This window comes from Populus alba, chromosome 10 (assembly GCF_005239225.2).
Source record: "Populus alba chromosome 10, ASM523922v2, whole genome shotgun sequence".
Classification (NCBI taxonomy): Eukaryota; Viridiplantae; Streptophyta; class Magnoliopsida; order Malpighiales; family Salicaceae; genus Populus; species Populus alba.
The window spans coordinates 9611375-9636952 of NC_133293.1; the positions used below are offsets into that span (position 1 = coordinate 9611375).

Sequence of the window (25578 nt, forward strand, 5' to 3'; positions counted from 1 at the left end):
CCTATTTTAACACATTAAAGTTTAAGGACCATTTCGCTTACAATTAAGGACCAAAATGAATTCATATTCATGACAAGTTTTTTAATGGATCGGGCAAGGGTTTGACTTAAGGGGCCGAGTGCCGGCCCATTTCCATCCCTACGTAATTTATAACCCTGTTCTGGAGCAGTTAGAAATAGTGGTAATATCGAATCGCTAAATGAATACACTAACGTGATTTGATGATGATCTTAACTAAAAATGTCCAATTTCCCACTGAAAGGAAACTATGAACTATTCCGCTGGTTTTGCACACCAATGCCAACGACTGTTTGGTTCATCGGCAAAGATCTTTTTCTCATCGTTCAATGAGCATGGATTGATAGCAAAACTCCACTTTTCTTCTCCACATGTGCTCTTCTTTATGTACTGTGGGTGATTGGGTCTTCAGATAAATTACAGCAGGGAGCCATGTCTTTGCTTGATGGGCTACCCAGACCCAAATGTATTCCAGATAGTGGAATGGGCCACTTGTAAAAGCGTCAAGCATCAGCACCACACCAGAGACCCGACTACAACTTCAAAATCTTACCCCTCCCTTCTCTGTCAGAGAAATTCCGATTTTGTCAAGATAAAATCCTGCTAAGGCACTACGCTGAATCCCGCCAACACCCCCACCGTGTTGCTGACTACTAATTTTTCTTGCTCTGTAAAATTTCATAGAATTTAGTGCTTATCTTTTGTCAAAAAGAAACAATGTTTGTAAAATTGCAATTAGATGCCCGTTGTTTTAACATATTGAGCTCCCCCAGGACCTCAACCATCACAGGAGCTTCAGTCTCCACAAACACAGGAGTATCACTTTCTCCACTAGAAAAGATTGAAACTGTCAAGAAACGCAGAGAGCAAAGCCTTCTTGAAATCCCCAATAGACGAATTCCCAAGAAGTTCAACACAGATCACAAACAGACTCCTAATAAACCTAGCTTCAATAAAAACCCAGATAGAGAACCGAGAAACAACTCAAGGAATAGTACTCGAGTTGAAAATAAGAAGAGTTTTGGGGTTGGTCTGGAGAGGCTTAATGGTAATGGCTCGGTTGATAAAGCGCACACCAAATGTTCGAAGAAATGGGCATATTATGGAGGTTGTATTCCATCAATTTTGGAAGCTCTCGATACGATTAAAGACCTTGACGAGGCATTGAAGCCATGGGAGGATACTCTTAGTAACAAGGAGAGGAGCATAATTTTGAAGGAGCAGTCTAGTTGGGAGAGAGCTTTGGAGATTTTTGAGTGGTTTAAGAGAAAGGGTTGCTATGAGTTGAATGTGATTCACTATAATATTATGCTCAGGATTCTTGGGCGAGCGCGAAATTGGAGCCATGTTGAATGTTTGTGTAATGAAATGAGAATTAAACAGATTTTGCCTGTCAATTCTACATATGGTACTTTGATTGATGTTTACAGCAAAGGTGGCCTCAAAGAAGAGGCACTTCATTGGCTTAAGAAGATGAATGATCGAGGAATGGTACCAGATGAGGTTACTATGGGAATTGTTATACAAATGTACAAGAAAGCTGGCGAGTTTCAAAAGGCGGAAGAGTTTTTCAAGAATTGGACGTTGGGTGAGTCTATAAAGCATGAAGGAACCAGTAAAGCAAGTGCTGGGGTGCAGAATGTTGTGCAGGTCAGTGTTTCTTTGAGCTCATATACATACAATACGTTGATTGACACTTATGGGAAGGCAGGGCAACTTAAAGAAGCATCTGAGACTTTTGCAAAGATGCTTAGAGAAGGTATTGTGCCAACAACTGTAACTTTTAATACCATGATCCATATTTGTGGTAACCATGGCCAGCTTGAAGAAGCGGGTTCACTTATGCAGAAGATGGAGGAGCTCCGATGCCCACCAGACACAAGGACGTATAATATTCTCATCTCCCTTCATGCTAAGCATGATAATATAAGCATGGCAGCTAGCTACTTTAAAAGGATGAAGGAGGCTAGATTAGTGCCAGATCATGTGAGCTACCGCACACTCTTGTATGCATTCTCAATAAGGCATATGGTCAGTGATGCAGAAGACCTGGTGTCTGAGATGGATGAAAAGGGTTTGGAGATTGATGAGTATACCCAGTCTGCTCTGACTAGAATGTACATAGAAGCTGGGATGCTTGAGAAATCATGGCTTTGGTTCAGGAGATTTCATCTCACAGGGAATATGAGTTCTGAGTGCTATTCTGCCAGCATTGATGCATATGGGGAGCGCGGCCATATTTTGGAAGCTGAGAAAGTTTTCATGAGTTGCCAAGAGGGGAAGATGCTGACTGTCCTCGTGTTTAATGTGATGATTAAAGCATATGGGTTAGCGCAGAAATATGACAAAGCATGTCAGTTGTTTGACAGGATGGAGAGTCATGGTGTACTTCCAGATAGATGTAGCTATAGTTCTATCATACAAATTTTGGCTGGTGCTGACTTGCCAGACAAAGCAAGACATTATCTGAAGAAAATGCAAGAGGCAGGATTGGTTAGTGATTGCATCTCCTATTGTGCTGTGATCTCAAGCTTTGTGAAATTCGGTAAACTGGAAATGGCTGAGGGGCTTTATAACGAGATGATAGGTTTTGATGTGAAGCCAGATGTTATAGTTTATGGTGTACTGATAAACGCGTTTGCTGATGCTGGAAGTGTTAAAGAAGCTCTTGGTTATGTAGATGCAATGAAAAGAGCTGGTTTGCCTGGAAATACAGTCATATACAACTCCTTAATCAAGCTTTATACCAAAGTTGGGTACTTGAAAGAAGCAGAAGAAACATACCAGCTGCTTCAATCGTCAGATTCTGGTCCTGATGCATATTCTTCAAACTGTATGATAGATCTTTACAGCGAACAATCCATGGTCAAGCAAGCAGAAAAGATTTTTGAGAGCTTGAAGAGAAAAGGGAACACAAATGAGTTTACTTTTGCAATGATGTTGTGCATGTATAAAAGACTTGGGAGGTTTGAGGAAGCCACTCAGATTGCAAAACAGATGAGAGACTTGGGACTTCTGAATGACTTGTTAAGCTATAATAATGTGCTTGGGTTGTATGCATTGGATGGCAGATTCAAAGAGGCTGTGGGAACTTTCAAGGAAATGGTAGAAGCTTCCGTTCAACCAGATGATTGTACATTCAAATCTCTTGGAATTGTTCTGGTAAAATGTGGAATATCAAAGAAAGCTGTTAGCAAGCTTGAAGCAACTACGAAAAATGATTATCAGAAAGGTTTGCAGGCATGGATGTTAGCTCTTTCCACTGTAGCTGATATAGATGATGATTATGACGAGTAAATTTAAGTTGTAGTTATGGGCTGTATTCCTTTTCTCCTGCTTCTAATGTAGTGGAAGTTGCATACTGTTGTCACGTGTAATGGGCAAGATCAACAAAAGTGTAAATTGTATAAAACCTGTACTTTCTGTTTTTTACTGTGTTGATAAAATATGTCAAATGTTCAAAAAAGTGTGATTCAATTAGAGTTCGATGACGTCTCAATGGGCTTTCCATCTGTAGTCATTTTGGCTGGGAAACAGAGCAATGGAATTTCTGCAAGTCAGTGCCTGTGACCTCATCAGGTTTCTAACTCAATGGATCCTTCCTCTTTCAGAGATGAGGTAAAGAAATAGAATTATCACATCAGCTGCATTAGTTTACTGCGTCTGAAATTTATCAATGCCTTAAATATCATTTTTCAAATCATCCATCTGGTTGGTGCCTTTGACCTCAACTGTCAGTGTCTGTGCAGCGTATGTGAGTTAAGCTACGTGCGGCATGCGTGAGAGTTGACTCCATTTACGTTTATTAAGCTATTGAATTCTAGAACTCGTCTTTTAGGGAGAGTTTCAGCCTTTCAGTATATCTATTGTCTTCACCTTAATTACAACAGTTGAAATTGATCGACTGAGATCAATGAACCACAAGTGGTAACCTTACCAAAAATATTGAAAAATGCATTCTGAACATTAGTTGTGAGTTGTGACATCAAACAATGAAAAATTCTTTTTCACAAACATGACAACCATTGTTTTAAGACAAAAAACAAAAGCGTTACATCAAATTTTGGTTATGTTGCCTTCAATTAGAGAATGTTTCTGTATAATGGCAGGCAGTATTTTTTTAGCAGGCAATCGCGTCTTTCCGTGGGTGTTTGTTGTAAAACTTACGTGTCTCCATTTGTGGACACACAACACAATTTGTTTCAGTTTCAGAAACAAACATTGTTAACAACATCCTAGTATGCACTTCTAGCTTGTTTGTACATTGATAAACATCTGTACCTCTCTATCTAGAGCTCGTCTCTGTTCATTTCAATTTCCTTTCCGTTTCAGAAAAGATTCTATAAAGAATATGGGACAAGTTCTTGGCTGCGTTCAAGTCGATCAGTATACTGTTGTCATCAAGGAAATCTTTCGAAAATATAATGATGTCTAGAACCTGGATGTCACTTTCTGCCTTGGTGTTTTGGTCGTCAGCTAGCCGATCGCCTCTCTTTACTTGTGAAACAACTGGATGTTCATTGTGAAACCAAAACTAAGGACAACGATTTTCTCACTGTGGTTGCTTCTGTTCAATATCGAGCCCTCGCAGAAAAGGCTGCTGATGCTTTTTACAAGTTCAGCAACACAAAAGAACAAATTCAAGCATATGTATTTGATGTTATATGGGCAAGTGTTCCAAAGTTGGACCTGTTTTCAGCCTTTGAACAAAATAATGAGATAGCAAAATCTGTGAAAGACGAGCTGGACAGGGCCATGTCACGTTATGGATATGAGCCAGATGAAAATACGAAGAAGGAAATGAATGAGATTAACGCACATGCTGGAATTGGTTCTTTGACATGGTATCAGAGTCTTGATAATCAAATGATCACAGTTCGAATCTCATCATTCTTATTTATTTAATAAAAAATTAAACAAAAGGTAATATTGGTACATTCTAGTTTCAAGCCTAAAGAATTTTCATTTGAGGAGATGTTTTAAGGAATAATATAAATCATATCATGTGACATTACCAAACAATTTAAGCTTTGAAAAAGATAAGGCTAAGAAGATCTTACATATTAGAGACCATTTGTTTATGTAGCTATGACACCTTTTAAAACAAACCGCGTAAACAATATGTTTGGTAGCATTAAAACTCAAATTAATGTGAATGTGGGGCTCGTTGAAACCGCCAGTTTGTCAAAAGCAGCTCTCAACTGCGTCACACGGTAGCGTCTATGCTAGGTGAATCTCATTTGGCATTGTTCACGTGAACAGTGTCTCAACAGTTCATTAGACCGTGTCCGATCCGGTAAACATTTTTTTTAAAAAAAAATGTGTTTTACTTGAAAAATTAGTGTTTAATATTATTCAATAACACTATATAAATTAGAAGATCGCATGATAACGTAGCATTTGTGAAATTTGATCATAATTTCAATTTTGTTTCTAATGATATTTTACTTGATTTTATTGCATGTTCAAAATACCATGGAAACTATAATCCTTATCAGAAGAATTTCATATGTGATGAAATTGTAGATAAGTTAATGGAATAATAAAAAATATTTGATATAAAGTATTATTTATTTAATGATGTAATAGTGGTAGTTAAATTTATAATATTTAAATTAAAAACCATCAATATTAATATATATCTTTTTTAGTTATTTTATAACCTTAATTTGAAAAGTATTTTTAATCAAACACATTAAACTACTTTTTATTCAATTTTAATTTCAACTATAGTTTCAACCAAACATATATAAATAATAAACCAATCTAAATTAAAAATAATTTTTTTTAAAGAACAACCACAAAAATTATGACAGTACCAGACATACACAGGTGCTAAAGGTGACGCAGAATCAAAATATCTTTCTGGTCTTGGTGTAGCCAGCAGCGCCAGGCCATTGTTGATGGGCGCAGAGATAGTGTGCTTTAATTCTCTGGTAATGTAGCAGGGACTCATTCAAAGGATTTGATGGATACGATTTTAGGGATCCAATATTTTGACACAATGAATGCAGTGGTTGTGTATCAATCTGAATGTATTTCAATTTTATTGGCATTACCTTGTGAGAATGAGTCTTAAGACTAAACTATATATTTGAATTTTTTTTTCCAAGCGCTAGATTCATTCGGAGATTCGCTTTTCTTTCTGACCTTAAAGCATTTTTAATGGTTAACAAATTTAAGGAAGTAGAAGCAGCGATTTGAAGCTGGGGGCCAAAAGAGCCACTCAGATGAGCTTAACAATGACTGGGTGAGTAGAGGCACATAAGATTTAGCAATTGTTATTTTAGGTCGAGCTCTGCTAGGACTTAGGACTTTGCACTTTGGATTTTTATGTGGTAAACCAAGGAAGTTTACGTTCGGTTTGTTGTGAAATGAAACTGTTATCAATAAGGGGTGTGCTTATATCCAAAAGGCATGATCTCAATAAGGCATATGGTAAGAGATGCAGAAGATCTGGTGTCGGAAATGGAAAAGAAGACTTTTGAGTTCGATGAGTATGCCCAGTCAGCTCTGACTAGAATGTCCATTAAACCTGCAATGTTTGAGAAATCATGGCTATGGTTCAGGTCTTCAGGAGATTTCATCTCCGAGGGATTTGAGTTCAGAGTTCTATTCTGTCTACCTTGATGCTTATGGGGAGTGTTGAATGTTTTTGATCTGCCGTGAGAGGAAGAAGCTGAGTATCCTCCGGTTAAATATGGTGATTAAATCTCAAGGGTTGGGGCACAATCTCTGCTGTTTGACAGCATGGAGAATCAAGGAGGAGTTCCAGACAAATTAGCTCAAAGCCAAACATTTTCTGAAGATGCAAGAGGCACGACTGGTTAATGATGGCGTCCCATATTGTGCTGTGGTCTCAAGCTTTGTGAAACTAGGTAAATTAGAAAGGAGAATAAGAGCTGGTTTGCCTGGAAATAGAATAGTACATAACTCCTCGATCAAGCCCTCTATCAGAGTTTGCTGCTTTGAAAGAAACAAAAGAAGACAAGCAAACTGCTTCCTTCTTCGACTGCTGGTCCTGATGCTTATCTCTTCAAATTGTGCGATAGATTGCTGCAGCAAACTATCGATGGTCAAAACAAGCGCAATATTTATATTTTTTAAAACTTGAAAAGAAAAGGGACGTAAATGAGTTTACTTCTGCAACCATGTTGTGCCTGTGTAGAAGACTTGAGAGGTCCGAGGTCCGAGGAAGCCATTCAAATTGCAAAACACGTGAAAGAATTGGGACCTCTTAGTTCTTGAGCTGTAGTAACGTGCCTGGGTTGTATGCATGGGATTGGATAGAAGATTCAAATTGGCAGTGGGGACTTTCAAGGAAATGGCAGAAGCAGCCTTTCAACCAATGATCGTAAATTCAAATTACTAAATTGTTTAAATAAAATGTGGAACATCAAAGAAGCCTGCTGACAAGTGGGAAGCAACAACGGAGAAGGATCATAAGAGTGGTTTACAGGCTTGGATGATAGCTCTCTCTACTTTAGCCGAGGTAGATGATAATCGATGAAAATTAACATCTCATCAAAATTTCGGTGGAAAAATCAAGCTGCGGTCACAGGTTGCACACTCGCTTTCTTCAAACAAGAAAGATGACAAAAAAAATTATTAGTTTTTTAGAACAAATGTGATTTTTTTCCCCTTGTTTTTTAGAAGGTGTCACATTCAATGAGCGGGAGTCTCATGACTTGCAGGGATTTCATCGGTGTTTGTTTTTTCTGGCCAGTGACCTTACCTGGCATTTAATTCAATTGATGAATGTCTAATCAACAATCAATGGTATTAGCAGTAAGAAATTTCAGGGTTCATGGTGCTAACACTTGGAACCTGAGAATCTGTTTCCTGCTACAGAAATCTCGAGTCTCAAAGAACTGACAGTTGACAATGCTATGCCATCTGAAAGGAAAATCAACTGAAATGGAAGATGACGCCATGCCACCAATAATGAGATAGCAGGCACCGTCTATACAGTTCCTGATACAAAAAAAAATCTCGCATATTGTCAAGCGCTGGTTTTGTGCCATGCCAAATCAAAGAACACAGATATACATTAGAGAATCGAAAGGCAAACAAAGAGAATTAAACCCAACTTAATTGAGATCATCACATTTACAAGTTAACTAGCTTAAGCCAGGAAATTAAGATCACAAACCAAGCTAACACACAAGTAAATAGTGAGAATTATTCTACAACTGAAAAAAAAAAAAATTCATGTACAAAGATCAGCTAAAGTTTTCCATTCCCAAATAGAGCAATAATAACCATACAAGCATCCACCGAGAACAGGTAATTAGGCTCACTGTCGGTAGAAACATGCTCGAATCTCCTCAAATCCCATTGAAGAACAACATGAACCTCTCTTCACATAGCATCATCATTCCACTGAAGCACAACGTCTCCAAGCGCTTCTTTCAGTTCTCCCCAATGAAGGTCCTCAAATTCCACCCCACCACCCCCCACCACCTTAACTTCCACCACCAACAGCTTCTCCACTATTTCCCACACCTCAAACACCAATCCCCCCCTCCCTTTCCCCAACCCTATAGCACCCCCACCCTTTCCTTCCTCCACTCTATATCCCAATCTCCCTCCAACCTCTCTCACTCTCTCCGTTACTCTTTCCACCGTTTCGCTTGATGTAAATCTTCTATCCCTCGCAAGTTTAACCTCAAACAACCCTGACAAATCCAACCCTGAAGACAGAGATATTAAATCAAACGCATTAACGCCCCCAGCCGCACTCTTATCAAATTTACAATATTCTTTATAATCCGACTCGAACACACTACTTTTAGTTGGTAATTCAAACTTCTTCAAAAACCAAGGATGTTTCATTAACGCTTCTATGCTCATTCTTTTATTAGGATTCGGGTCGAGAAGTTGGTTTATAATCGATTTAACCGGCTTTGGTAAACAAGAAGGCGATTGATATTCTCCTTTATGAATTTTCCTGTACATAACTGCAAGATTACTGTCATTAAAAGGCAAGGAAGCCGATAATAAAAAGAACAAAATGACCCCACAAGACCAAGCATCCGCTTTAGATCCGTCGTAGCCCCGCCGCGCCAGAACTTCCGGTGCTGTGAAAGCCGGAGTCCCACAAGCCGTTTGAAGCAAAAAACCACCATCAACACCTCCATTCTTTAACGCCGAGAGTCCAAAATCAGATATTTTTAAATTACCTTTACCGTCTAGGAGCAAATTATGAGGCTTGATGTCGCGGTGAGAGACACCATTTTGATGGCAGAAGTGGATGGCAGACACAAGTTGTTGAAAGTAACGACGTGCGGCTGTTTCTTTAAGTTTGCCCATCTTCCGGATCTTAGAGAAAAGATCGCCTCCCGAGGCAAGCTCCATGACGAGGTAGATTTTGGTTTTCGTAGCCATAACTTCGTGGATCTTGAGAACGTTTGGGTGGTGCTGGAGGCGGTGCATGGCTGAGATCTCGGAGATAATGCGGGGTTCCATGGCAGCATCAGTTTTTGTTTTGTCGATGATTTTGATCGCTACCAGTTGTGTCTTGTCGGATAAAGAACTGGCCGCATACACTTTTGCAAAGCTGCCACGGCCTAATAATCGGCCTACTTCGTATTTGTTGAGAAGTGTGGTCGGGATCGAGGAGGTTCTTTGTAGTGGTGGCGGCGACAGAGTTTGTGGTGGTGGTTCCATGTCCCTTGGGTTGATGGGCGGAGGGGGTGGGGTGGAGAAAGAAGGGGGTGGTCAGCAATCAACCCAAGAAACTGTACGGGACAGGCTTGTAATGGTGCAGAGGCTTTGGTTTTATAAGGGGGCGATCGTGTGCCAGTTGGACAAGTTTGTCTCGTTTAGGAAACTAGAATTCAGGTGTTTTCTAAATTTTTATTTTTGTTTTTTTTTTATCGCCCATATTTTTATTGTTTTCCATGACTACTTGCATTTTTTTTTCATTATTATTATTTTATTTTATTGCACAAAATATGACAAAAACATTGGAGGCACAATGCTTGAGATTTTCGTTTTTGGAGCTTCGCATGGAAGCTGTCGTTTAATAATTGATAAGTATGGAATCTTATTAAATAATTAAAACACCATTTTCATTATTGTGTCCAAAATATTAATTATTCTTTTTATAAAACACCATTTTCTTAATAATATTTGTCTATAAAGTAGTTGGATTCGAATTGAATTATAATAACATTTTTTGTTTACTATATAATATCATTGATGTGAAGTTTTTGTAGTGTAATGTTTGTTTGATCAGATTCAATTATTATATATGTTTTTATTATGATATGAAATTGTATGGGGTTGGTGATTCAACTCGTAGAAAGCGACAAATTAAAAGGTCAAGTTGATTCTTAAAAAAAGACAATTAGTGTTATTACATAGACGTTTAAACTAGTTTTCAGTTACTCGTTTATGTTACTGTTTGGATAAAAAAAAATTGTAACAAAAATATATTAAAATGATAAAAAATTATTTAATAATGTTATTAATTCTAGTTTAATAGGTCAATTTTAAAATCTTTCGATACCATAAGAGAATTGATTCAACATAATTTAATTAATTTCAGTCGGTTCATAAATAATTTAGTCAACTAGTAAAAAAATCTAAAGATAAATTGAATAAAAAAGATAATATTGATAGAAAAAAATCTTATAACTCAACTTCTTAGTTAAATCATATTTAAAATCAAACTGTGTAAAAGTTGTTTGTATGTGATTTAATTAACTTGACCAATTAAAAAATAACTCGACTAACCAGTAAAATTAAGTTTGAGGATGAAGTTGAAAGGGGAAGGATAAAATGGATAAAAAAAATAATTTATTGACTCTACTAGTTTTTTTATTCAAGTTTAAAATTAAATTATATGAGAATTGTTTCAACGTGATTTAATCAATTTGTTTAATTTAAAAATAATCTGGTTGATTAATTAAAAAATTCTAAAGTTAAAATTGAGAGAGAAAAAATTATGAGATTGAAAGTAACAAAAAAAAGAGGAATTTAATTGAATTGAAAAAAAAAAGATAAAAATAAAAAGCTTCATTGATCATATTGTTACGATGAATCTAATGAACAATGATCAGTGAAGCTCCGCAAACTTTCCCATGTTATTTAGTATAGTAGGTAACATAGATGTTAATTATCAGTAAATAATTTTTTTAATATCTAATTAACGAGCCTTTATACCAGTTTTCACAAAATAATATGAAATTAATTTTACTCAGTTTTTTTTTTTTTTTGTGATTGAATTTATTGTTTTTTAGAATAGTTAACTTTATTGTTATTATAGTTCTAATTTCAAGTAGATCTATTCTCAAAGAAAACTTAAAAGTAAAACATAGCATGAATGGCGAATTGCATGGTTTTGGTGATAGCTTATAATCCTTTAATAGTATTTTTCTTTTACGTAACCGTGTAGTTCTTGTCATGGGCAGAATTATAGTGTTTGAGAGTGGTAATAAAAATTATTTTTAAAATGTATTAAATAATATATTTTTAATTTTAAAATATATTTTTGATATTAGAAAATCAAAAATATAAAAAAATATTATAAAATTAATTTTTAACCGAAATAACAAATCATTAAACACCAATACCAAACAATCACCTAGTCGGCAAAGCCCGTAGCGTTCGAAACATACCAGAAAAAAGTAAGAAAAGAACACAACAGATATTTAGCTAGATAGTAGCAAGAAATAGAGTGGGTGATGTATCCAAGAATCTGATAGAGAATATATATTTTATTTATTGATTGAAGCTCTTTGCTTCAAGGTTGAGTGCTGAAAATGTGAAAGGGACTCCACCACTTTGAACCATTAATGGCTGCGAGACGCCACTAGCAAAGTGCCTGCGCTTATCATACATAAAATAACATATCATTTCACCGTGAGGAAAAAGGAAATCGAGCCAGCTAATGCTCATCCATCGTCTTAAACGAGTAGAAAATCTCATGGATCCTTCACTTTTCCTCCATTTGAGAACCTGCTGGGATGCTCCAGGCATCTCAATCATCAGTAGGGTTTAACTGGCTCTCACTAACAAAAGCAAAGAAAAGACAGCCGTGGGGCATTTTCATTGGAGGAGAGTCTCTATTTTGTGCAATTTAATTGCCCCCTTTTAGTCAATTTTGAACACTGGCATGGGCATCCATCGAGCCACTTTAAATTATATAATTGTCAAATTCAAAATATCTAAGATTAGTTGAGGTATGTGTAAGGTAATTTAAATATTTATATTAATAAAAAATAAATTTAAACTGCATATTTTTTTCAGCCCTTGAAGAAGTTCAACTCTAATTTATTTATCTAATATTTTAAAAAACTAAATTCCATTTAAAATTGAATTTTTATCGTTTTAACAGAGCTACAAACAGAGTACATGGTCCCGTGAGGTCAAACGAATCATTCTTGCTAGATTCCCATTGATACTCGCGGCATTTGACTTCGTCCTGAAGGCAGCAACGGCAGGCAGGCTGACAGCTGAGCTGGAGCCCGTGGACTCGTCGCGTTTGGTGGCGTGCGCTACGAAGTTGTGGGCGTTACTACTGTATTGAGGTGGACGGTTATTGACGTGCCACGTCGGCAAATTCGTGCCCTGTAATTAGAAATTTAAGTTATTTTATTCATCGTCGTCGCATGTGTCTTGCTTGTTACTTTTCTAATGACTAGACAATGATAATGGGTAGGATGATTGTTATATAAAATATTTTTTATTTAAAAATATATTAAATTATTTATTTATTTATTTTTAAAAAACTATAATCACCCTACCCATCCAAAGTAACGAAAGTCACAAATACTTCAGAGTGTGGTTATAAAAATTATTTTAAAAAATATTTTTTATTTAAAAATTTATTAAAACAATATATATTTTTTTATTTTTTTAAATTAATTTTTAATATTAACACATAAAAATAATCTAAAAAATAACTTGAATAAAAAATTAATTTTGTTTTAAATACAGTAGTACGCAAAGTCAGACACCTATGCATGCATGTACTTGAGGTGGTGATAATATTTGCATTAAGATATCGGCAGGTCGCCATAGAAGGATATACCAAGGATATAAAACGAGCTAGCAAATTGGTTTTTGACTCTTGAGTGATTTTTAAAAGATTATTAAAAAAGGGAGTTCTTTAGCTATTAACCTTAATAGACAATTAATTATTCCTTTCACTAATTTCCAGGTATTTGCCCTAAGAAAATCCAATTGACTAGAGATAATGTTAAATTATTGGTAGATGGAAAAAATAGATCTGACTGGACTTATTGGTTTACCTCTACCAATAAGACGTCCACGATTGGATCCATTAATTGTCCACATGGACCAACAGTAATCCTTCATTTGATGCTAACGAGCCTCGCTGGACAACTAAGGAATGGGTATTAGATTTGCACGTCAATATCACAATAATGTGATGGTAACATGCCTAAACCCAACAATAAAACACTATTGCACCTAAAAAAAAATAAGTGCGAGAAATAGATATTAACAAAGTTGAGAAAACCTTGAAAGATATTACATACGTTGGTTGATAAGCTTTGGATATGTCTTTTGGCTTTTAATTTCTTTTAATAAGATTCCTAATTGACTTTCAATTTCTAATTTTATGTAATTTTTTCTTTATTAAATTCTAATATCAATCTTGAATTTCAGTGCCTTTTTATTTTGATTATTGATTTTAAATTTATACAAATTGACCTTTAATGCACCATTAAACGTTTAATTTGCTTCAATTTCATCCTTGTTTTCAACCGAAATGAGTCCTTGAAGTTTAGTGCATTTTCAAAAAGATTATTGGTTATGAATTTCTTTAATTTAACTCTTAATTGATCCTAAATTTTAATTTTCTTGCAATTTTATACTTGATTTAAAACAATTGACTTTGTAAAAATTAAGTTTGGTCCTCTAAAATTTTAATCTTTTCGATTAAGTCTAAATTGGGCTCCCACACTTAATTTTTCACTAAGTAAGTTTTTAATAAAATTAATTTTATCTATTAAAAGTATATTTAAGTCCTTGCACCAAATTAAATTTTTTAAAATACAAAAATAGATATCGTAATCAGCTTATGATTATTCGTTAGGATTCAATCAAAAATATCAAAAACCCTTCATCAATCAGTTTATTCACTTTACATTTAAAGTGCTAGGTTTTAACTGTAAACTTTAATATTCAAGAGTGTAAAACTATACAATAAAACATACCTTCAAATATTAAAGATACAAAGAAATAAATGTAATTTTGTGATTATACCCAAAACTCAATTTCGAACACATCCTCTCCTTAGAAGGCAGGCTTGTCTTCGTCACTTGACAACACCATCTATAAGACACGACAACAATAACAATAAAAATAACATAAGCTTATATAGATTTGACTTATTGATTTACTATACCCAAACAACTAGTTTATAATTAGAAACCCAGCTAGAACAACAACTGATTATATAATACACCTGACGGACTTGCATGAAAATTAAGCTAGGTTTTTTTTTTCAGGCGTCTATCCGGCTACAGTTCTATTATTGAATTAATTACTGTGGAAGCCATCCTACCTCTTGCAATAGCTGAAAGGACATCTAGCTTGAAGGCCACTGAACAAGCTCTGCTGATGGTATCAATTTCAAGTTAGGGAAGACCAAGGAATTACAAAATAATGGGCAATGTATAATAGAACAAAGGCTTAGTTACTAAAATCAGAAAAGAAGAGGATTCAAAAGAAAAACGATTAATCAAAGGCATGGATTGTGAATTAGACTACCTTTAAATTATCAGTACTCCATGTGAGTACATTAGAAGAACTACATGTGAGAAGGGGAAAGATTTTATATAAATATATATTATACTCACACCGTGCCAATTACATGAACAATTAAGATATAAATGAGTCTAATGAACAATTATTCTATATTTAAGAGAGAGAGAAGATAAATATTAAGAAATAATCGAGGGAAATCCAAGAGGCGTTGAATTGAAGAGTGTAGAGGAAGCCTCTTGAAGAAGAAGAAGAGGAAAGAAATCCTTTGTGGTAATCTTAAGAGACATACAAAAGAGAACAAATACAGATTACGTAATCGGAACTTGGGAATGGGCCAAGTCCAGCCCATTTCCAGATGAAATGAGCCAGCCACTTGCAAGTAGTCCTCTCTCTTCTCCAATCCTTCCACGTATCTATCCTAGTTTCTCTTTCATATATATCCCGAAACCCTTCTCTCGATCTGTATCTGACCGCCCTTTTTGTTAATCTGATTGATCATCATTGAAAGCAAGCCTTTCGTACTTGGAAAGAGAAGAAAAATGTCTTCATTGGGGACATCAAAGGGGATCTTGGAGATTGCTAAATTCGGCGTTTATGTGACCGTTCCCGTTGTTCTTATGTACGCTTTCGCTAACAATACAAAGAATCTCCAGAAATTCATGGGAAATGTATGTATCTACCCCTCTCTATAGATATATGTCGTTTTTGTTTATTTTCTTGGTTAATTGATTGCCCAAACTGGTACGCGCATATTAAGCTAATGCTAGAAAGATACTGAGATTCTCTTTGCCTTTTATTTTTTATTTTATTTTTTATGGAATTAGTTATTCTTTCATTTAATCATAGCTTTCGCTGTTTGCTCATGAACTTATTGTTGAAACCACGCAGACATGCCATGAATTATGTTGTTTGTCCATGTCTCTTTCAATATACCCTTGAGTTAATACTGCGATTAGGGTTTGGATGTGGTTCTCATTCGCTTTCATTTAGCTAAATCAACATTACTATGTTTTCTAGAGTGTTAACGTTGTTAGATTACGCATTACTATGTTTTCTAGAGTGTTAACGTTGTTAGGTTACGCATCCTCTCTAAAGTGTGGAGGCACAGTAACTGCAACTAGTTGCTGGCATTTGTGCTTCTCCTGATAGATGCAATCCAACCAGTACTTTATCAATCTCGAATAAGAATTCAGCCTAAATGTCAAGTTGCTGACTAAACAAGTTTGTTTTAATTTTTGTGCACACTGCGCCTTTTCTCACCCTGCCACCTGAGTTGTGATGGAACGTTGTTCTTGCTATCTGCTCTGCCACAAGCAGGTACATAAATGTTCTCTCCTTTCCAAGCTACCATAGACACACTGAAAGCATCTTTTTTGCACTGTGCATGAGAGAGTGGGCTAAACTTTGTCCAGCTCTCATTACAAGCTCCAACTTTCTCGCCACAAAGTACGAACTACCAACATCTGTCTAGCCCAAAAGCCTCACTCATACTCACACGCAAGACAAGATATGGCATGTATTTACTTTGTTGTCGAATGAGAAGACTTGAGGATCTAAATACACCATAATCCATTATTAATATGAATAACTGGTGGAGTAGCTCTCTGGGTTCTAGCAAGAGAGATGGAGAGGATGTGAAATACTATGGGGAAAAAACAACAAGGGCACCGTCCTGAGGTTATTGAGTTAGCCTGAGAGAATTTGAAAAAGATAAAAATTTACTAATATTAAGCATGTCAAGAAATTGAATGAGCTGCTGTTCAACAGGTCGTAAGTAATTTGAACTTGTGTTGTTGTGCTGGGTTAGGACTTGGTAGAGATGGAGGCTTTTGAATTTAGACTTGAAGATAAAAGGTTTGTAGTTGAATTGTATTTGCATTGGGTTACATTTGAGGGCAAAGGAATAACTTTAGTGGTTGGAATTTAAAACTTCTGTTGCAGGTTTCCTCGGCAGCAACTTGAGATGGGTATGTTTGAGTGGTTAAATTGTTGGAAATGAGTTGGAAGAATTGTTGGTAATCAAGGTTTATGTTGATATGGTTGATAAGAGGTAATAATTTCGACAAGACTTTGGATGCTCCACACTATACCCAAAGCACTGTCTGAGCAGAATCCTGAAACAGAAGTGCATAAAGAGGGAGGGGAAAAAAGGAGAGCAGATCCTAGAGGCAACTTTGTGGAAGGTCCTCAACTAAAGTATCAAATGCCCTGTTTTATAGGAAATTGCAACGATTGTGATTGGGTCTTTGCATATTAATTCACCTGTATTTGTGGTATAAACCTTAAATTAGAACTTTACTTAACCCAAAACCAGTAAAGATTTGGTCTCAAAAACAAAGTAACCAATGCCTAAGCTGTAAAGAATGACATTAGGTGAAATGGACAGATATGATCCCTTGGCTTCACCATAGCTTTGACACCAGTTTATTGTAGTTTGCAAGAGTTGCGTTTCTGGGCAGTGACAAATTTACACCATCCTGATATAGCTGTACGATGTGGTAATATTCTCTCGATGCAGTGCACCTAGAAACTTGCAGGTTTTTCTGAAACTGTTAATTTTCTTGTTACCTGGTCCTTTCATGAACATACTCATCTGTCCTTGAGTGCTTGCTAAGGTTGGAGCCTTTGTTTTTCTGAAAGGCACCTTTGATCAATTCTTTTAATCATCTTATCTTGTTTTTCTTTTGCATGAAGCGTTCATACATAGTGTTCCCATCAAAGATAGTAAGACCTCCATCACCAGAGGAGATGAGGGAAAGGGCTCGAGAATTGGGTCGCAGGAAGGATACTCATTGATGCTGACTGCAAGTCACCATTGTAGCCTCACAGTTTTTTTTTTGGTTTCCTATCAACAACATATATGTAATATGCGGCTGTATGCTCTGTGGATTTTGTTTCAGTAATTAAATAATTTTTCCTGTTTAGAGAAGTATTAGATGAATGCTGTGGATGATATACAAAGACCCACATAAAACTGACTTGATGAAGGATGAATTTCCTTGCAGTAGTTTGCTCTGTCTTTATCTTCTTGCAATGTTTACGCCAATATCCAGTTATCCTCGTAGATTACGCCACTCCCATATGATGCCTGGACCTTTCGTTTATGATTTCAAGTTTCAGGTTAGTAATGGAGAAAAATCATCCTCGACTTCTATATAAAATCTTGAAACACCACAGTATAAATGACCATGGGCTAGGTGTAACTTATGGAGTCTTATTTGGTTGGGGAAGTGGAAGATGCCGGGGTATCACAAGTATTTTTGGGGAACTGTAGAGACTTGATGATTTTCTGTGAATTAGCAGCGACAGCCAACCAGCATCAATCTTTGACTTGTCAAGTAGACTAGTAAACTTCAGGGCTGTGTTAGAATGTCATTTCCAGCCTGGTGGTTGGTTGGTACTCTCAGCGCTCAATTATGAGTTGGTTAACCGGTTTATATCATAATCAGAACAATTTCAATGTTTCAATATTGAGATAGGATGGTATTAGAATAGATTGAATTATAGTAATTAGCAAAATGCATCGAAATCTGCGGGACAAGATTGGTGTATGGTAATAGTTCAAATACCCTCTTCGAGTCATGGTGCGAAGTCCACTCAACCGGTAAAATGAACTGAAGTAGAGTAGACAGTAACAGCGAGGACCCCAGACCGAGAGAGAAAGGCAGCGCCTCTCTGTCTGTCAAGTGTCTGATCAATGTTTCCAACCAAGTGACGGGAAGTGAGATAAGGGTGCAAGTGGCCAGCCTGAGACCAATCAATGCTGAGAAAACGATATGTAGTTGCAAGAAAGCCAATGACATGGTACGGTATCCTGCGTTTTCAGATGACAAAGGCATTTTGGGCCTTATCTATGACACCTTGCTCCGGGCCAGAGCATTGCCCTAGGTTCATTTACAGCCCAAGTCCATTCCCATTGCTTGCCGGCTCTAGAACCCTTGAATAAAGAACAACCCTCTTGTTTTGCAAGAGCAAATCAGGACCTTTTTCTCCATGAAACCATCCCAGTCTTGATCCAAGTCAACATTAATTTAAACAAACAATCAATTCCATTGGGCTATAGACTATGGTAACTGATCTATGAAAAAAACTACGGTAAAATCGAACATGACGACCACCTCCTTGCAAAAAGAAGACATGTGTGTTTCCTGCAAACACATGTATTTGAAGTTCATGTCTTTAGCCCAATGATTAAAAGGATTTGTTTCCTTTCTCTGCATCCTGGGTTCAAATTTTATTGTGCACGTCTGTCACCGCCGCGGTGCCTTACATGCTCACTGGGTTTGCAGGATGTTCAATGAGCCGTGGGATTAGTTGTGATGCGCGGAAGCTAGCTGGACATCCACGTAAATTAAAAAAAAAAAACATGTGTTTCCCCAGAAAAAAACTCTTTTTTAATTGGCTTGGCCTTCTTGTTTTTTTTCCACGACGCGTGTATGAAAAAGTAAGGGCTCCTTCCTGATCCAACGTTAAAGTAAAGAGAGGCCGAATTTTCTCGGGTATTTTCCCGGTAAATTCTTGACTTAAAAACCAAGACTTGAAGTCAAGGTATATATGTACATGTATATGTAAATAAACTAAAGCTGTAGCGAGGGAGACTTTTGCAGAGAGAGCTCTTTGCCTCTCAGAGTTCTCAGAGAATCAAGCCGAAGCAGCAAGAGGTACCTTTCTATTTTGCTTTCAGTTTCTTTTGTTTTATGTGGCTTGGTGATTATATTGAAGCTTGGTTGCTAAGAAAGCGGAAGCCAAAGCTTTAGTGGTTCTGGTTTTCTTTTTTAATCTTTTGCTTTTTGGTCTTATATGAGCGACAGTGTAATCTTCCCGTCTCCTTTTAGTGTTTTTATTACTCCATCCATTATTATGATATTTTCCTGTCTGCCATCATAGAACCATTCAGTAATTACTCCACATATATGTAATTTTCACCAGTTGGGTTATTATATTTGTTTTTTCTAAAGTGGGTTCCTGCCAGTTCAGGGTAGAAATGTGGTTTTTGGAAGTTGGAGTCGGTTTTCCTACTCCCGGGCATGTTATTGAATCCGGCTTGAACTCTTAAGCGGTTTGATTGGTATCATTTAACTTACTAATGTGAGTTGCCATATATGTATGCACTTGGTAGTCACATAACCTTGCTTGCTATGCCTCTAATCCATTTCTGTTTCTGGCCAATGAAATTATGTTAGTTATTAGTTCTTACGTGATATGCCCACCGCTAGATGAAGGAAAGAAGAAAAATTGTTTGTTGTTTCTGTACATGTATGCACTTTAAAGTCAAGATAGAATGTGTTCGTGATTTTGGTGGAATCACTGTTTGTATTTTTATTTTTCTTCTTTTTGAGATGAAACCCTAAATATCAGCATTTGGCTATTTGGATGTTATTTAGTCTCGTATCATTGTTTCCACTTTCCAATTTTATTTCTTTTACAGGGTAATGCTTGTGGGCTTCTGATGTGTATGTGGATGCGGGATTTAGCAGATTATGCATTGAACAATATGTGATTGATGTCAATTTGTCTTGGCTGTAGTTTCATTACAGGATTTGGCTTAAGAGTATATAATGGCATTGGAACTGGTACCCATAGGGACCATTTTGGCTGTGTTAACGAGCCAGGTACTTAAAACTGCCCAGGCTGCAAAGGATGTTCTAATTGAGAAGGAGAGTTTCAAGGTTCTGGCAAAGCACCTCTTTGACATCGAATCAGTGTTAAAGGAACTGCAGCTTCAGAAATTGGACGACTCTAGAGCTGCCAGGCAAGCACTTGAAACCCTTGAAGCAGATGTCAAGAAGGCAAATAATTTGGTTGAGAAGTATAAAAACCGAGCCCGTTTCTACTTACTGGTAAAGTGTCGTCATATTGTAAATGAGGTGCAAGAAGTGACTAGGGATATCGGCAGGTCATTGGCTGCTTTATCACTTGCGAATACTGAAGTCCTTGCAGGGATATCTGACCAGATGAATAGGCTACAGGATGAAATGCGAAGGGCTGAATTTGAAGCTTCACATTCTCAGCTTCAGATTGTTGACAAGTTAAACCAGGGTCTGCGTGACCAGAAACTTGACCAGGGTTTCGCTAATGACATGCTGGAAGAAATAGCCAGGGCTGTTGGTGTACCTGTAGAACCTTCAGAGATAAGCAAAGAGCTCGCAAGCTTTAGAAAGGAAAAGGAAGAAGCTGCCTATAGGAAAGAAAGAGCTGAAGTTCTATTCTTAGAGCAGGTTATCGAATTGCTTTCTCATGCTGATGCTGCTAGAGATTATGAAGAAATCAAGAAGCAGTATATTACGAGGCTTCAGGTTGTTGAGCGATTTGATGACAGGGAAGAATATATTACTCCACTTACTCCTTTCCTTTGTCGTATAAATAGGACTGTGATGACTGATCCTGTTAGCCTTTGTACTGGTACTACCTGTGAGAGAGCTGCCATTGAAGCTTGGTTTGACCGCGGAGAGAGAACTGACCCAGAAACACATGAGATTCTTGAAGATACAACTTTGAGGTCTAACGTCCGGCTCAGACAATCAATAGAGGAATGGAGAGAACTAAATTATTGCCTCAGAATCAGAGCTTCTAAGGCAAAGTTGTTAGCAAGTGCTGACTCATCTGTAGAAGAGGCCCTAAACCAAATGCAGGATCTGATGAGAGAAAATTCAATAAACAAGGATTGGATCTCCATAGGAGGTCTAACAGATATCATAATATCTATTCTTGGGACCAGTCATAACAAAGATGAGAAGAGGAAGATCTTAGTAACCTTAAAGGATCTCGTCAAAGGGCATGTAAGAAATAAGGTAAGCAGCATCGATAATAGTGCTCGTGCATTAAATCTTTAGCGGTGATTTTAAATCTGCCAGCAATTTTATCTTCCATACATCCCCCTAGCTTAATTGAACTTTATTTTAACTTTCGTGTTTCTTGCACTCGAACAGCTTCTATGATGATTCTGATGCTAGGATGTAAAATCCATGCAATATAGCAATGATACTATGAATAACGCAGTATTGAGTATATAGATTATATTGCTGTGATGGTTCTTTTATAACTGCATTTTCTTTTTTCTATAAGCCTACAGCCATTAATAATGTGAAGTTTTTAGGCATTTGTTTATGGTGTGTGTGTGTGTTCTCTATTTGCAAAAACTTGTGACATATCTTACTGGTTGAATGATAAGTTATTATGTTAGACTGCTTTCTCATGTCTCAATCTCACAAGTTAATACATCTATGAAATACATCAACACCGTGGAAGGACAGATTTGAGCTCTGTTTTGCTTTTTGAGCACCATTAGATGTGTAAAGGAACAAATTAGCTCATAGCAAGTGAAGAATAGTAACTGAATCAAATGTTACAGGAAAAATTGATCGACTATGGAGGGTGGGATCATGTTATTCCATGCTTAGGACGCGATCCAAGCATCTCAAAGGCTGCAGTGGAATTGCTATATGAGTTACTGCAAGAGAGGTCTGGTTGGAATGTGTCTGCCTGTAGGAAACTCTCTCAACAGGGCAGTGCAATTCTATTCCTTGTCACTCTTTTAAAAGGTCAAGTCAGGGAGTCAGCTGTTTATGCAGAAAAAATCTTGAACAAACTTGTTGAAATTGATGAGGAGAACATTTCTTGGGCTGCAAAATCAGGCTGGTATAAACCACTTATTGATCAGATTGTAAAAGGTCAGGAAAACATTTCTTCCCCTCTTAAATTTCATTCAATGCCATTAGCTGCTTGAAGAAAGCAAGAAATAGCTTTTTAGCTAAATCTGGAGATTCTGAAATTCTTGCATGGTACAATCTTTACCAAAAAAAGAAAGAAACTGATTGAATATACCAGTAATTAACACAACATACAATGGAAAAGAAATTCATCACAAAATTACCAAACATGCTCCAACTCGGTAAAAGACCACCTCAGAAAATGCCAAAGACACGGGCATATCCCACTCTAGTGCTATATATAGTTTAGATTTTGGCTAGAAAATCTGAAGGCTGAATTCGTTTGCCAGGAGATGTGCTAGTATGCCCTTAATTTATTTGCAGTTGTGTGTTTGTGCATCTAAATGAGCTAACTCATTGTTCCATTCTTTGATATGCCTGTGTCCTTGTGGGTACAATTGTAGCCGTAAAGCATGGCTGACTAGTATTCTTACCGACAAGTTAAATTTTTCAGGGACCGATTCTTCAAGGATTTCAATGGTTCGAGCTTTAGTTAACATGGAATTGTTTGATTCAGACTTAAAGCTCCTCGGTGAGGAAGGGATATTACCTAGTTTGCTTCAAATGCTGTCATCTGGCAATCTTGAATCAAAAGAGTTATCTCTGTCTGCCCTGGTTAAACTCTCTGATTGCGCTGCCAATAAAAAGCTTATCGCTGCTGCTGGTGGGCTTCCACTTGTCATCAAACTAATGTTTTCTGGTCATATGCGCTCAATGATTATCGTGAAGTGTTCTGAAATCCTGGAGAAATTCTCTTGTGATGATGATGGGATTAAATTCTTTATTGATGAAAATGGGGCCCAACTTGAATTAGAACCTATTGTCAGCGATTTGTTAGCTTTGCAACAGATTGCCCACTCATCCCAGAATGTTCGGAGGCCTGCTTTGCGTGCACTTCTTGGAATTTGCAAGTTTGATGCAGGGTTGGTTAAGACTGCAGTTCTCACTGCTAAAGGTGTTTCTCTTGTACTTCCTCTTCTTGATGATACCGACTCAGAAATTCGTGAAATTGCCATAAATCTTCTCTTTCTATTCTCTCATCATGAACCACAAGGAGTGGTGGAATACCTTCTTAAGCCAAAAAGGCTTGAGGCATTAGTGGGGTTCCTTGAGAATGATGACAAGAGTGATGTACAAATGGCTGCTGCTGGTTTATTAGCCAATCTACCAAAATCTGAAGTCTCCGTAACCAAGAAGCTAATTGATCTGGATGGGCTTAATGCCCTCATAAAAATTATAAGAACAGGGACCATGGAAGCAAAAGAAAATGCTCTAAGTGCACTCTTCAGGTTCACAGATCCTGCAAATCCTGAGACACAGCGGATTGTGGTTGAACAAGGAGCTTACCTGTTGTTTGTAAACTTACTTACAACTGGCTCGGTAATGGCAAAAGCAAGAGCAGCAGCGCTCATTGGCGATCTTTCTAGAAGCAGTCCGAAGCTTGTTGTTGTGTCCAAAGCAACAGGATGCTGGTGTTTTCGGCCAACACGGCCTCATTTATGCCCAGCACATGGGGGTATCTGCAGTGTGAGAACTACATTTTGTCTAATTGAGGCAACTGCTCTGCCCGTACTGGTAAAACTCTTACAAGGAGAGGTTCCTGTGATTGTTCACGAAGCAATTCAGACGCTTTCCACGCTGGTTCAGGAAGGCTCTCCTAACAGAGGAGCAAATGTCTTGCATGAGGCTGATGCCATAAAACCAGTACTCGATATTTTCACGTGGGGAACAGATTCTCTTAAGGAAGAGGCTTTGGGACTTTTGGAGAAGGTTTTCTTGTCAAGGGAAATGGTGGAACACTATGGACCTTCAGCCAGGTTAATTCTTGTTGGCATGCCTGGCAGGAATGGTCATGAGGATAGCCGTATGGGGAGGAGGGTCGCAAAAGTCTTGTCGCTCCTTGAACGCTATTCGAGATCATCAACTTCTCTTCTGCCAGGAATATTTGGGTGAATACCATCTGTGATCAGGTCAGTATGGAGCTTGCATAACTTTTTAGCTGTTCAGTTTCACTTTTATTATCCATCAGGATGAATCCCTAAAAATATTCATCATACATCAGTTCGATTGTCTTACATCAGAAGTGCATGCCGCCATAGTAATATATTTTTGTATACCTTTTTACTTTGTGTTTGTTTGTTTATTTCAGGTGCAGTGCCTTCTTTCAAGCCCTAATATCGCACAGACAATTTGTAACAATTTAAACAATCGAGTAAAAACTAATGCCCTAATGTCGCATAGAAAATTTGTAACGATGTTGATATTAAGGTTCATTGATTTAATCAAGCATACAGTTCGGTCCATATGAACCTAGTCTAGAACATGTCTCCTGTGCATATTTGTGGACAAACATTCACACATGTTGATGATTGGACATTATTTATTTCTTTTAAATAATGTGAGTGTTCGGGTGGGCAGTTTGTATGTACCTTAACGATTAAACATTCTTGCTTGCATATATTTTATGCATGCATAACTAATTTTAGAATCAAGATAATTGTTTTCTTTTTAAGGTTCAAACTCAAGATTTAATGGAGAAAAGAGGACTTTCAATGTTAGTTGAGTGGTGTCTTGTAATCTCAATTCATTGCATGAGAAAAAAGTGCTTAAAATTCAAATAAAATATGGTTTCTCCAGGCAATTTTCCTAATATCATTGCATAGACTTGTTTGAACTATATAATCAGGAATATGGTAGCGTAAACAATCTGAGCATGGAATTTCTAGATCCAATGTTCAGAAACATCGATCTGTTGCTAAGGCTATGGTGGCTGAAGAGCAAAACTAATAGATTTGCTGAGGCTAAAATAATTTCATAGAAAACAATTTAGAACAAATAATGAAGTCTAACTTGTAATAAATATAATATTGAAAGATGGAGTTGAAAAGACATTCTAATTAAAAAAATTAAGTCAAACAGGTTCACTCGTCAAATTCACGATATAGGTCAAGAGATTGGGATAACTACATAAAAAAATAAGAGCAACAAATCATGCTAAATCTCTAGTAAATCAAATGTTAAATAATAAAAATAAAAAATAAAATATGGATTAAAAAAAACAAAAACAAAGGCAACATATATTATTACAATGAATAGTATTTTGTAAGGT

At 36.9% G+C, this 25578-nt stretch overlaps 4 protein-coding genes, 1 long non-coding RNA gene and 1 pseudogene across 7 annotated transcripts; 5 read left to right on the top strand and 1 right to left on the bottom strand.

Annotated features, from left to right (window-relative positions):
* The first annotated feature begins 213 nt into the window (after positions 1–213).
* On the top strand, positions 214–3513 carry LOC118061520 (pentatricopeptide repeat-containing protein At3g23020). The gene has a single exon (XM_035074978.2). The coding sequence runs from the start codon at positions 736–738 to the stop codon at positions 3313–3315; it is 2580 nt and encodes an 859-aa protein (XP_034930869.1). The 5' UTR covers positions 214–735; the 3' UTR covers positions 3316–3513.
* Positions 3514–4369: 856 nt separating this feature from the next.
* LOC118061620 (hypersensitive-induced response protein 1-like) lies at positions 4370–6849 on the top strand (annotated as a pseudogene).
* Positions 6850–8082: 1233 nt separating this feature from the next.
* LOC118061519 (CBL-interacting serine/threonine-protein kinase 4) lies at positions 8083–9782 on the bottom strand. Its single transcript, XM_035074977.2, has one exon. It carries the CDS (start codon positions 9685–9687, stop codon positions 8380–8382), a length of 1308 nt encoding a protein of 435 aa, XP_034930868.1. The 5' UTR covers positions 9688–9782; the 3' UTR covers positions 8083–8379.
* Positions 9783–15167: 5385 nt separating this feature from the next.
* Positions 15168–17767, top strand: LOC118061518 (uncharacterized). The gene is made up of 2 exons (XM_035074976.2): positions 15168–15428; positions 17455–17767. The coding sequence occupies exons 1-2, from the start codon at positions 15300–15302 to the stop codon at positions 17554–17556; spliced, it is 231 nt and encodes a 76-aa protein (XP_034930867.1). The 5' UTR covers positions 15168–15299; the 3' UTR covers positions 17557–17767.
* Positions 15435–17187, top strand: LOC140955981 (uncharacterized). Its single transcript, XR_012170846.1, has 3 exons — positions 15435–16077; positions 16568–16614; positions 16702–17187. It is a non-coding gene; the product is annotated as an uncharacterized lncRNA (long non-coding RNA).
* A 1354-nt stretch (positions 17768–19121) lies between the features above and the next one.
* Positions 19122–24981, top strand: LOC118061516 (U-box domain-containing protein 44). Of its 3 annotated transcripts, XM_073411716.1 has the most exons (6): positions 19122–19421; positions 19733–19848; positions 20189–21551; positions 22112–22430; positions 22924–24439; positions 24619–24981. In XM_073411716.1, exons 3-5 carry the CDS (start codon positions 20319–20321, stop codon positions 24420–24422), a joined length of 3051 nt encoding a protein of 1016 aa, XP_073267817.1. In that variant the 5' UTR covers positions 19122–19421; positions 19733–19848; positions 20189–20318; the 3' UTR covers positions 24423–24439; positions 24619–24981. The 3 variants fall into 3 exon arrangements, with proteins under 3 accessions (XP_073267817.1, XP_034930861.1, XP_034930864.1); XM_035074970.2 differs by lacking the exon at positions 19733–19848; XM_035074973.2 differs by lacking the exon at positions 19733–19848 and having other exon boundaries at positions 20287–21551.
* The last annotated feature ends 597 nt before the right edge of the window (positions 24982–25578 follow it).

Bases quoted from the DNA above. Each gene is read 5' to 3' on its own strand.
- LOC118061519 (XM_035074977.2), bottom strand. From the start codon at position 9,687: ATGGAACCACCACCACAAACTCTGTCGCCGCCACCACTACAAAGAACC.
- LOC118061516 (XM_073411716.1), top strand. From the start codon at position 20,319: ATGGCATTGGAACTGGTACCCATAGGGACCATTTTGGCTGTGTTAACG. The intron at 21,552-22,111 runs GTAAGCAGCATC...CAAATGTTACAG, and splicing joins AAGGGCATGTAAGAAATAAG to GAAAAATTGATCGACTATGG. The intron at 22,431-22,923 runs GTCAGGAAAACA...TAAATTTTTCAG, and splicing joins TATTGATCAGATTGTAAAAG to GGACCGATTCTTCAAGGATT.
- LOC118061518 (XM_035074976.2), top strand. From the start codon at position 15,300: ATGTCTTCATTGGGGACATCAAAGGGGATCTTGGAGATTGCTAAATTC. The intron at 15,429-17,454 runs GTATGTATCTAC...TTTTGCATGAAG, and splicing joins TCCAGAAATTCATGGGAAAT to CGTTCATACATAGTGTTCCC.
- LOC118061520 (XM_035074978.2), top strand. From the start codon at position 736: ATGTTTGTAAAATTGCAATTAGATGCCCGTTGTTTTAACATATTGAGC.